Here is an 11,153-nt window from a genome sequence, read left to right on the forward strand (position 1 = left end):
AGTAATAAAAGAGAGATTTTAGGGTTTTCCTGTTTGAGTTGATAACATTATCGCAAAATAATATTCAGTTTCTTAACACGGTATATATTATATTAAATGTTTTTCTTGATACTAAAGTTAAATATACCCGATTATTGAGTTTTTAAAGTTGGGTTCTCGTTTTTATGAAGTTAATATATAATAAATATTGCGATTGTAATCATTTGTTACTCAAACTCGGTTGTATCATTTAAATTTAAAAGATCATACAGTCTCTAAAGATTTATTAAAATAAGTTTGGAGATTTTTATGGGATTAAAAGTTTAATGCGTAGAGTTGTTTTTGGAAAAATCGAAATGTATAGATATTGTCAAGCTATTTATGGCAATAAATGTATCAAATTAGGTCGATTTAAATAGTTCCATTAAATGAGTTTCTATAAATTGTTATTTTAGGAAAATAGTTAAGAATTAGTATTGTAAATAAAACAAATTAAATAATTAAAATTTCAAGGACATAACACAAAATGTATATCAAAAATAAAATTAATGAGACGAACACAAGTGAATGAGTTTGCCAGAACAAATTAGTGAGATATTGTTCATTGCTCAATGGGGATGTTCCTCCCCATTCAAAACCAAAACAGAATAACAGAATCAATTCTTTTTTATTTCTTTCTTGGAGTGGAAGAGGAATCAAAGAAACATTTTGCTATTGTTATCTCCATTGATTTGGAGAAAATATGAAAAGTGAAAGAAACAGGTCAGGTGTGGGAATCTAATTTTACCCGACAATGGCTGTTTTTGCTTTCTTTTCCCCATCAGATTCTTCACTCTTTGTTCTGTTTCTGAGTTGTAAACTTCTATCTTAAGGTTCTTTCTCTCGTGTCTTTGTGCATTCCCACACTCAAAAAGTGCTCTTACTGAGAGAGAGAGACAGTCCTATATATCCAGATACTCAGTGCCTAACTTACTGATCATTTCCATACAATATCGAAATAATCAATATTCTCCAGCATAAGCTTCCATAATCATCTGCCATGAAGCGGTACAATCGAGAATTGTTGCTCATTATTATCATCTGCTTCATCGCCTTTGCTTTTGCTGAAGAACTTCAATGCTGTTCAGACAAAACAGTCTATGCGGTCCAGAAAGGCAATTAGCTTGTTCAATGTTTGTTAACAAACCTCCAAAAGCTATACCATATGTTTCAATTAACTCTTTTTATTATTTTTTTGGTTTCAGAGAGACTAGTCGTCAGAGTAACAGATATCAAGGGAGCTCAGGAAATTTCGCAGACGAGCAGGGCAAGAGGTGTTTATGGAGGTGATATGGACAGACCTAAAGGAAAGAAGAACAGATCTATGGCCTCCATGAACAAATCTACTTTACTTGCACTATTTCATGCAACAATTGCAACTCTAGTCCATCTTTTCTTCTACTAATACGCAACATCTTAAAATGTCTATCAGATTTAAGGGTTTTCTTCTACTTTAAATGTTTTTGATGCAAAGATTGGAAACTGAAGACAACTTTGAACAGTTCCATACAAATCTAAGTAATCAAAGGTGCATAGTAAGAAGTAAGAACAGAGCATGTTTAGTGAGGAATCAGAAACAGCTGACTAAAAAAATCACATTACCTAGTAGATTTCTTTGTTCTGTTTCTGAGTTGTAAATCAGTCATGCTGAATCAGTGAGTATGAATTCCACAATCTGAAACCAATCAATTCATTAAATCCTGTCAAGCTAAAGGAACGATTAGACACAAGAGATTAAACTTTGGCATCTTAAACCTCATGGTACAAAGCAAGTTTGGATGTTTCACAAGGTAGAAGGACATGTAGTGTTCTGATATCCTACCTATAGTAAGGTACGTGCATAATGATTTGGATGCAAAGATTTGAATTGTTCCATACAATTCTAAGTAATCAAAGGTGGATAGTAAAAACAGAGCATGTTTATTGAGGAATCAGAAACAGTTAGCTAAAAATACATCACCTAGTAAAATTCCTTCTTGCTGATTCAGTGGGTAACTCGGTTATGAATTCTGCTATCTAAAACCAATCTATTCATTAAACACTGTCAAGCTAAAGGAAAGATACATGGAATATTAAACTCTTCTCCATATAAATCAACCTCATGGTACAAAACCAGTTTGGATGTTTCATAAGGTAGAAACATATGTAGTGTTCTGATATCTTAGTATGATCTTCTTAGGAGATCATTCAATCTTGCAAAGTAACACAAATCTACCGTTTCTAACAAAACCCAACCTACTACCATCATATGGCGATATATATATACAAAAGTCACTTGGAGTATAAGCCTAGAGAAGAAAAGCCTAGAGAGATCCCATACTGTATCAACACAACTACAAGCATTCAATCCTAAGGATAAACAACTCAGAGAAGCCAACAAGTATATAATGTTTACCTTCAATCATGCATTACACCAAAAGGACTCGCCAATCTTTTTTTTGATAACACACAATGTTTTCAAACTCTTTCAATACATGAGTAATGCAAAAGCAACTTATTAGTACAACAACTCAAAGCAACAGTTTCAAGAAACAAACAGATACAGAGACATGATCAAGCGGAGTAGAGAGGGCGTCTGTATTCATCGAAGTACTCTTCACGGTTCTGGAACACAATCACGTAAATCGCATAAATTATCCCAGGGACGTAGCCTAAGATAGTCAGCACCAAACAAATCAAGAACTCCACCTGCAACAAATTAAATGTATAAAGCTTTCAGGAAAGCACCAAAATCATCTAAATATAAATTGATCCAATCCAGAGAAGCTTCAAATTGAGGAGTTCGAAAGATATAATGTGAGCTGTACAACGTATATATACTGTAGCTATACATGGTTAAGTTAAACCAGAGAACTAGACCGACTAAACCGGCCATATAATCTGATAGAGAGAGAGAGAACTTACAGTGCAGCAGCCCTTCCTGAGGCAAACTCCGAGCGGTGGGAGAAGGACGGCGATTAAAATCTCGCAGAGAATCTCACAGTTGCTCGGCATTTTTTTTTCAGAGATGAGAAGGAAGAAAGCTCTTAGATTTTTTTATTGGAGAAGAAGACTTTGACAAGAGACAAAACACTGAAGACTTGCTGTCATATAGTACCAATCGAGAGGAAGCCACGTTTTTGTTTACTTCGTTACCGCTACGAAGTCAATCACGAGATCTGCACCGTACACATTTATCGATATTTAAATCTTACGGCTTCAAATTTACATCTCGTGGATCACTTATTCACTTACAAGTTACAACGAACACGTACGTTATTACGGTGCAACTTAACACACCACATCATTTTTAGATATTTTTTTGGTCTCTGACTCGTCCACGTGACTATATGGGCTTAGTAAGGCCTGTCTATTTAGTTAAATCCGGGACCGCAAGCGTCGTAAATTGATCATACGGTGTCGTATAGCTAAGAATATGTCACAACCACTTGCTAAAAGTAGCCTAAAAAAATAAATCTATTTTTTCTCCAGTATAATCTTATACCATAATGTTGAAATCATCACACGAAAAATGAGATTATAGCTACTCTATATGAATTCAACCTAAGAATGAAACAACTCGATCCAGAATTAACTCCGGCAGTACAAATCTTGGCAAAGAATTTGATACATTAGCACTTAGCAGTTAGCACTAGCAGAGTTAGTAACCTTATTTGCAGGAGCGAACGACAAGTTATATTTATATATAACCAAAAACACACAATGTTCTCATATCCTCAATACATAAACTTACAAAGCAACTTATTAGGGTACATGAGAATAAGTAAACAGTTACAACAACATACTGATCCAAGTAAGTATGAACCAAAAGAGAAATCAAGCTGAGTTGAGTGGAGCTCCAAGTTCATGATTGCCTTCACGGTTTTGAAACACGATCACGTAAAGAGCATATATTATCCCTGGGATGTATCCTAAGAGAGTCAGCACCAAGCAAATCAAGAACTCCAACTGCGAAAACAAAGAGAATCAGAGTCAATATTTTCTAAAAAACTAAAATTTCAAGATTCAAGATTCGGTTTCCAAGAACTGAGATTTGAAGAGAACTTACAGTGCAACATCCACGCTTGAGGCAAACTCCAAGAGGTGGAAGAAGGATTGCTATTAAGATCTCGCAGAAAACTTCCATGTTGCTCGCCATTTCTTCTTAGAGATGAGAAGAAGAAGAAACTCGAATGTGGCCTTAAAACGAAGTAGTGGAGAAGAGTAAACACTAAAAGACTAGAAGTAGTCGGCACAGAGATCCAGTTAAGAGCAATCCACGGCTTTTATTTTTGGCGCTATGAAGTCAACTACGAGATCTGCACCGTTCGTTTTACCGGTATTTAAATCGTACAGTCTATGTTACTTGCCGACATCTCGTATTATGTTATTTTACCTTACCTTGCCCCCACCTTTCTTTAGATATTTTCTTCTCAACTTAAAACACCGCATCACATTTTGGATTATATTATTACTCTGGTTAAAGCATCACGTGAATACTTGGGCTTAGAAAGGCCTGTCTTCAGTTAAATCTGGGACCGGACTGTGTTTAAACATCGTCGTACCGATATTAAGACACTGATTAGTAGATGTTGGTGTTGCTTAGATGGCAAGTTATAAAGCTACTGACGATGAAAACGGAAGTAAGTATTCTTCTGTAGATAAGTACATTTACTTAACACACTTGACACTAAAATCCAGACCTTAAGCAAAGACGAACATAAATGTACACGACAAAGGTATTAAGATTGGGAATTTAGAGACAAGGCAAAGAAGGGTTTTCACTCTGCTTTAAGTATTCAAAGATAGATAAAGAACAAATTGGATATGCCATAGAGGAAGTAGAGTATCGAAACCCAGTGATCAACAAGTGGATCAAAATGTACGTACGTGTCTGATAAACCCCATCACCAGTTCATTCATCTCTGGGATTTCCCGGTCTTGACATGCGTAGAATAGCCATAGGGAACATGAAATTAGGCTTATTGATCTCCTTCAAATTGTTCAAGCTCGAGGTACACGTAGTTATCTCCTCGCTTCTCAAGTATATACACCCGTATAAGTCCATGTACTCTAGATCCTGACAACCTTCACAAACCGAGGCAAGACCTTGAGCAGTCAATGTGGAGTATCGAAACTCCAGGTGCTTGAGCTGAGGCATGTGTCTCGCAATTATCTCCGCCTCCACATTCCCGTATTTGGAATATCGAGCCAGATAGTCGAGTGGCGCGATAATTGTAGGCATGTGGGGATTAAGCCGGGGATATTGATTCCGTTTAAGAGTCTTGAGATTCTTGCAGTTCCTCCCCAACATTGTCAGAGACTCGTGAGATAAACCATAAGAGTAGCTTATATCAACTTCTTTAAGGTTTCGACAGTTGGAGGCTATATTCATCATCGATGCATCTGTAACATTTGGACAGCTCTTAATCCAAAGTACCTCAAGTTTAGGACACCTTCAAATGATAAGTAGTATAAGAATTATGAGCTAAGAGCACACTTGATTTAGAAATCAAAATCTTAGGATCAACCTCCATGGAATCAAAGCAAAGCAAGTGATGCGTACCTCTCAGAGGCGTAAGATAGAGAGCGATCAGTACAGTGCCTGACACGAATCTCTGTGAGTCCACCTTGGCTCCGATCAATAACAGATCGTAAAAAGGAATCGACGTTATACTCAAACTCGGGAGTCCACCAGTTGATCGACTCCGGGAACGATAAAAACCGAGTTTCGAGATCAAAGATGGTGTTGAGTGATGGATCAAAGCATGCGTTCATCCAGTTCTTGCTGACCAGCATCGGTCCGATCCATCTCTGTTCATGGCTCAGTCGTGAGAAGATGTCGAGAAGGCATTCCCGAGTCATCTCAGACCAGTCAGGACAGAGTCTTGAACCCATCTCCACCTTTCCTTGGCCGTCGTTGACTTCCATTAGATTGAAATGGACGTTTTCGTCGTGTGAGTACACGAATAAACTTCAAATGTTTAGACTTTATATAGTTGACGGAAACAAAAATGTTGAGACTTTTTCAGCTTACTCATACAAAACAGAGCTTTTCAATTTTAGCTTTTTGTTTTCTTTACTGGGTCATCAGTACCCTTTCCAGTTTTAATATTCAGTCGAATCAATTGAGCTTTGAAAGTTAATCATGGCTAATGTTCTGTCGGTTTGGTGTTTGAGTCAAACGTTTCTGCTCCCCGACTTGGATGAAGAGAATGAGTAAGAAGAGCCAACAAAACATGCGATTCTGTAATCATCAAATTGGATTAAAAGGATAACGTTGTCACTTATGACAAGAGTAGTTCATATGTTTTCCCTATGTTGGCATATGGATCAAACCAAACCTTATATAATCTATATATATACTTGTAAAGCATATGTGCACATTGGGTTATATCATTACGTTGCACCCACTTCCTTTAGATATTTTCTTCTCAACTTAACAACACACCAGATCACACATTTTTGGATTATATTATTACTCTGACTCGCCCCTAATATGGTTCAAGGATCACGTGACTATGTGGACGTAGAAAGGCCTGTCTTCAGCTAGATCTGGGACCGGATTGTGCTTTAAACATCGTCGTACCAATATTAAGATACTGATTAGTGGATGTTGGTGTTGCTTAGATGGCAAGCTATAAGGCTACTGACGATGAAAACGTAAGTTAGTATTCTTCGTTGAATAACTACATTTATTTAGCCCATTTTCCCTCAAATGTGTATTCACTTGACACTAAAATTCAAAGCAAAGACGACCATAATGTATTACAAATTTTAATGTTTACACACACACAAAATAAAAGATGGGGAATTTAGAGACAAGGCAATAAAGGAGAACGGGTTTCAGTTTCACACTATGTTAACTATTCAAACACACAGATAGATAAGAACAAAGTAAATATGTCATAGAGGAAACAGAGCATCAAAACCGGTTAACAAATTGATCAAAACATGCGTCTGAAAAACACCCATCACCGTTCATTCTTCTCTTGGATTACCTGGCCTTGGACGGCGTAAAATAGCAATGGAAGGATTGAAGTCCGGCTTATAGATCTCCCTCAAATTCTTCAAGCTTGAGGTACATGTGGTTATATCCCTTTTGTTCAAGGATATACATCCGCTTAAGTCCAGGTACTCTAGATTCGAACATCCCTTACAAATCGAGTCAAGACCTCTAGCAGTCAAAGTGGAGTATTGAATCTCCAAATGCTTGAGCTGTGGCATGTATCTCCCAATTATTTTAGCCTCTATATTGCCGTATCTAGGAAACGTAGCCAGATAGTCTAGTGGCGCGACAATTGTAGGCAGGTCAGGACCTAACCGGGGCAACAAATTCCGTTTGAGAATCTTCAGATTTTGGCAGTTTCTCCCCAACATGATGAAAGACTCGTGAGTTATACCGTAAGAGTAGCTTATATCAAGTTCTTTAAGATTTAAACAGTTTAAGGCTATCTTCTCCATTGATGCATCTGTAACATTTGGGCAGCTCTTGATACAAAGTACCTCGAGTTTAGGGCACCTGCAATGCAAATGGAACCCACAGGACATATTGACATGTAAACGATTAGGAACGACGAGATCACAACAAAACGTAATTTGGTAAGAGTTCCCAACATAGTTGAATACAAATACGTACCTCTGAGCGGCGTAAGATAGAGAGCGATCTGTACAGTGTCTGACACGAATCTCTGTGAGTCCACCTTGGCTCCGATCAACAACAGATCGTAATAAGGAATCGACTTTATCCTCAAACTCGGGAGTCCACCAGTTGATCGACTCCGGGAACGATAAAAACCGAGTTTCGAGATCGAAGATGGTGTTGAGTGATGGATCAAAGCATGCGTTCATCCAACTCTTGCTGACCAGCATCGGTCCGATCCATCTCTGTTCATGGCTCAGCCGTGAGAAGATGTCGAGAAGGCATTCCCGTGTCATCTCAGACCAGTCAGGACAGAGTCCTGAACCCATCTCCACCTTTCCTTGGCCGTCGTTGACTTCCATTAGATTGAAATGGACGTTTTCGTCGTGTGAGTACACGAATAAACTTCAAATGTTTAGACTTTATAGAGTTGATGGAATCAAAAATGTTGAGACTTTTTCAGCTTACTCCTACAAAACAGAGCTTTTCAATTTTAGCTATTGGGTCATCAGTTACCTTTCCAGTTTTAATATTCAACCGGATCAATTGAGCTTTGAAGTTAATCATGGCTAATGACTTCGATGAAGAGAATGAGTAAGAACAGCCATCAACACATGCGATTCTGTAATCATCAAATTGGATTATAAGGATAATGTTGTCACTTATGACAAGAGGTGTTCATATGTTTTCCTATGTTGGCATATGGATCAAACCAAAACCTTATATAATCTATATATACTTGTAAAGCATATGTGCACATTGGGTTATATCATTATATCAAATCCTACTTACATACTAAGAACCTTAAACACTTAAAGTTAAAGCCACTGGATCTTGCCATGTAACCTTCCTCTTTACTGCTCTATGTAACTCTTTCTCCACATCTCCGCAAATCGGTAACTTTCTCTTGTTGTCAGGTAGATCACTGATTCTGCTATCAAGCATTGCATTCTTCATTGCTTCCGCGACCATATTTTCACCATTCACTTCCCGCTCTTCTTCTTCTCTCTGCAACCAAAACGCAAACAAAACCCACAAATAACATTTATTAAGTTCTCAGGAGTGTAACAAACAAAAAGGAAGACCCTTAAATTAACAAGAGTTGTTTGGCTATACCGAAATCTGGTTAAGGTCAAAGCCCGGGACTTTGTTGGTGACAGAAGTGTTTCCCTCTCCGTTAAGGTCAGGAAGTGAAGTCAAAATATCCTTTCTTCTGCTCCTTTTTAGCTTCTTTTCCAAGTCACAACTTGCATTCTTAGCCAATGCTGCCTTCTCATTGCAAATTTTATTCTTCTGTTTCAAATCAAAACAAGGGACAGATGCTCTCAGACTAGAGTGCTTCTTTCTCTCACCACTTGGGACCTCAAAACCCCCACCAGATTCTGACAACCTCAACATCTTTGGAGATGCTTCAAGAGTTTGGTCTTGATTCAAGTGTTGGTATCTACGTCTCAAGAACCTATCGTTTCAATTCATCAAACACTCAATAAGCCAATGAATGTACAAAAACACGTAAATTCATAAGAAGATCAGAGATTATTATTATTATTACCTAACTTCTGCCTTGAGAGTCGATCGTTTTTGTTTCACCATCTCCAGTTTCCTTCTTTTGACTTGCAAGTCCTGAGAGAACAACAACAACAACAAAAGAGAAGCAAATTTCAAAACTTTTTTCTTCTGCTATCTTAGAAACATATATCCCAAACACAAATTCATGACAAAACATCAGATCAGCAGATCCAGAGGAAATCAAAACATAATGAACCCAGAAAAATTGAAATTCAAAACCCTAGAAAAATCAATTACCTTTTGCAACTCCAAAACCTCCATAAGGGTTAATCGGACATTGCCAGCAGAGGAGTTCATCGGATCTGTTCAGTGAAAATCTGGGAATCACAGATCAGAAAAGACACCAAGCAAGCGAGAACGAGAAGAAGAAAAGAAAAAAAGAGAGAGAGACAGAGAGAGATGAGAAGAAGGAAGAGAGAAAGGGCAAAGGGATTAGGTTTAATGTTGGTAGTCTTATTCCTATGTATGAAACCATCTCTCTGACCAAAAAAGACTTAAAGAAACCCCAAAGAAGCCACCACATAATTGATTGATTTTGGGTGCCCATTAACAACAAAATCGAAATTGAACAAAAAAAGGTTAAAAATTTGGGATTTTCCTTTTTATTTCTTTTCTTTTTGGTGAGAGAAGTCTATGAGACAGACCAGACAAGCACCAGAAAAAAAAAAAAAAAAACTAGGACTAGTGGATCAAGATGGAAAAGAGAAGAAAGAATTGAGAAAAAAATAAATCAAAACTTTTTTTTATTACTTTTGTACCCTTTTGGAGGTTGCAGAAGAGCAGCAGCATTGAAATGCTGACCAAGTAAACAAATAAAGGTTCTTCCTTTATGGAATAGTATTGTGTTTATGATTAGGTTCATTTCTTTTGTGAGGTGGATTTGATTATTGGGTAGAGAGATATGAATTAAAAGGCACATATGGGTTACTGAAGAGATAAAATACTTGATATGGTTGGACCTGTATGTATGTAGAAATTTATGTAGAGAGAGAGAGAGAGAGTGCAAATAAAAAAGAGTTGGGTTTTGGACAAAACAGTGAAACAGGAGCAGAAGAAACTATGGAGATTGGTCTGTGTATCATGTGTGTATATATATATATATGTATGCGTGTATATATATTATTTTCTTTATATTATAATGTATGTGATGTATTTTGGCCCCATCATTGAAGATGACCACTATAGCCTTTCTTAATCAACTTTTCTTTTCTATTTTTTTCCCCCAATTAAATTCAGTAAATAATATTTAGAGAAAATTGGTTAGCTTTTGTCCCCAAAAAAAAAATATATATATATATATATAGAAAATTGGTTAGTTTTCTAACTTTTATATTTTGAAGTCAAAAACTAAAAAAAAAATGCTTAAAGATTTTCTTGTCAATTTTCCTTAATATTTAATTTCTATATCAAAACTAGGTTTCTAAGAATATTAATCGAACCAATTAGAAAAACCTAATTTTTTTTTATTATTAATTTGCAGAAAAACGTTCATATTAAAATTTAGTTTGAAAGATTTTTTTTTTGGTAGAACAGCTTGAAAGTTTATTGTGTAACTTTAAAAATGATGATATTTTACTAATTATGTTGATCACTATTAAAATACATTTTCTGGTTGATTTAGGTATATCTCCAGTTGAACCGATCTGATTTTGTTTGTGAATTTACACGTTTATTATAAAAAACAACTAAGTAAAAATAAATAAACTTATTAATTAATTATTTCTTTTACATGTTTGATAAAGTTGTACCAGTGATTTATTAAATTTATTGTGTAAAATATTTCCTTGAGCTTTTCTACAAACAAATCTTATTTTATATAATATGTACCCAAGAAAAAAGAAAAAAATCTTTATTTTGTAAATAATCCACATAAATGCTGTAGATGATATAATAGTAGTAATTTTCCATATTAAATTGAATGATAAATAGGAAAACAAACTTGAAA

General features: G+C 36.1%; 5 protein-coding genes across 5 annotated transcripts; all 5 read right to left on the reverse strand.

The window, feature by feature from the left end:
- On the reverse strand, window positions 2,389–3,087 carry LOC104721777 (UPF0057 membrane protein At4g30660). The gene is made up of 2 exons (XM_010439845.2): window positions 2,923–3,087; window positions 2,389–2,706 (listed from the first exon to the last, which is right to left on the reverse strand). Exons 1-2 carry the CDS (start codon window positions 3,010–3,012, stop codon window positions 2,572–2,574), a joined length of 225 nt encoding a protein of 74 aa, XP_010438147.1. The 5' UTR covers window positions 3,013–3,087; the 3' UTR covers window positions 2,389–2,571.
- LOC109127728 (UPF0057 membrane protein At4g30650-like) lies at window positions 3,678–4,266 on the reverse strand. The gene is made up of 2 exons (XM_019233151.1): window positions 4,067–4,266; window positions 3,678–3,966 (listed from the first exon to the last, which is right to left on the reverse strand). Exons 1-2 carry the CDS (start codon window positions 4,154–4,156, stop codon window positions 3,835–3,837), a joined length of 222 nt encoding a protein of 73 aa, XP_019088696.1. The 5' UTR covers window positions 4,157–4,266; the 3' UTR covers window positions 3,678–3,834.
- Window positions 4,806–5,981, reverse strand: LOC104721778 (putative F-box/LRR-repeat protein 19). The gene is made up of 2 exons (XM_010439846.2): window positions 5,564–5,981; window positions 4,806–5,453 (listed from the first exon to the last, which is right to left on the reverse strand). The coding sequence occupies exons 1-2, from the start codon at window positions 5,926–5,928 to the stop codon at window positions 4,913–4,915; spliced, it is 906 nt and encodes a 301-aa protein (XP_010438148.1). The 5' UTR covers window positions 5,929–5,981; the 3' UTR covers window positions 4,806–4,912.
- On the reverse strand, window positions 6,830–8,248 carry LOC104721779 (putative F-box/LRR-repeat protein 19). Its single transcript, XM_010439848.1, has 2 exons — window positions 7,637–8,248; window positions 6,830–7,519 (listed from the first exon to the last, which is right to left on the reverse strand). Exons 1-2 carry the CDS (start codon window positions 7,999–8,001, stop codon window positions 6,979–6,981), a joined length of 906 nt encoding a protein of 301 aa, XP_010438150.1. The 5' UTR covers window positions 8,002–8,248; the 3' UTR covers window positions 6,830–6,978.
- Window positions 8,349–10,265, reverse strand: LOC104721780. Its single transcript, XM_010439850.2, has 4 exons — window positions 9,446–10,265; window positions 9,192–9,262; window positions 8,756–9,098; window positions 8,349–8,647 (listed from the first exon to the last, which is right to left on the reverse strand). Exons 1-4 carry the CDS (start codon window positions 9,503–9,505, stop codon window positions 8,444–8,446), a joined length of 678 nt encoding a protein of 225 aa, XP_010438152.1. The 5' UTR covers window positions 9,506–10,265; the 3' UTR covers window positions 8,349–8,443.

This window comes from Camelina sativa, chromosome 11 (genome assembly GCF_000633955.1).
Source record: "Camelina sativa cultivar DH55 chromosome 11, Cs, whole genome shotgun sequence".
Classification (NCBI taxonomy): Eukaryota; Viridiplantae; Streptophyta; class Magnoliopsida; order Brassicales; family Brassicaceae; genus Camelina; species Camelina sativa.

What these genes read in the sequence shown, in the direction of transcription:
- LOC104721779 (XM_010439848.1), bottom strand. Translation starts at nt 8,001, where the DNA reads ATGGAAGTCAACGACGGCCAAGGAAAGGTGGAGATGGGTTCAGGACTC. An exon ending in CTATCTTACGCCGCTCAGAG is followed by an intron (nt 7,520 to 7,636) that starts GTACGTATTTGT and finishes TTTGCATTGCAG; the next exon opens with GTGCCCTAAACTCGAGGTAC.
- LOC104721780 (XM_010439850.2), bottom strand. Translation starts at nt 9,505, where the DNA reads ATGAACTCCTCTGCTGGCAATGTCCGATTAACCCTTATGGAGGTTTTG. An exon ending in AGGTTTTGGAGTTGCAAAAG is followed by an intron (nt 9,263 to 9,445) that starts GTAATTGATTTT and finishes TTGTTCTCTCAG; the next exon opens with GACTTGCAAGTCAAAAGAAG. An exon ending in ACTCTCAAGGCAGAAGTTAG is followed by an intron (nt 9,099 to 9,191) that starts GTAATAATAATA and finishes TTGAAACGATAG; the next exon opens with GTTCTTGAGACGTAGATACC.
- LOC104721777 (XM_010439845.2), bottom strand. Translation starts at nt 3,012, where the DNA reads ATGCCGAGCAACTGTGAGATTCTCTGCGAGATTTTAATCGCCGTCCTT. An exon ending in TCAGGAAGGGCTGCTGCACT is followed by an intron (nt 2,707 to 2,922) that starts GTAAGTTCTCTC and finishes AATTTGTTGCAG; the next exon opens with GTGGAGTTCTTGATTTGTTT.
- LOC109127728 (XM_019233151.1), bottom strand. Translation starts at nt 4,156, where the DNA reads ATGGCGAGCAACATGGAAGTTTTCTGCGAGATCTTAATAGCAATCCTT. An exon ending in TCAAGCGTGGATGTTGCACT is followed by an intron (nt 3,967 to 4,066) that starts GTAAGTTCTCTT and finishes TTGTTTTCGCAG; the next exon opens with TTGGAGTTCTTGATTTGCTT.
- LOC104721778 (XM_010439846.2), bottom strand. Translation starts at nt 5,928, where the DNA reads ATGGAAGTCAACGACGGCCAAGGAAAGGTGGAGATGGGTTCAAGACTC. An exon ending in CTATCTTACGCCTCTGAGAG is followed by an intron (nt 5,454 to 5,563) that starts GTACGCATCACT and finishes TATCATTTGAAG; the next exon opens with GTGTCCTAAACTTGAGGTAC.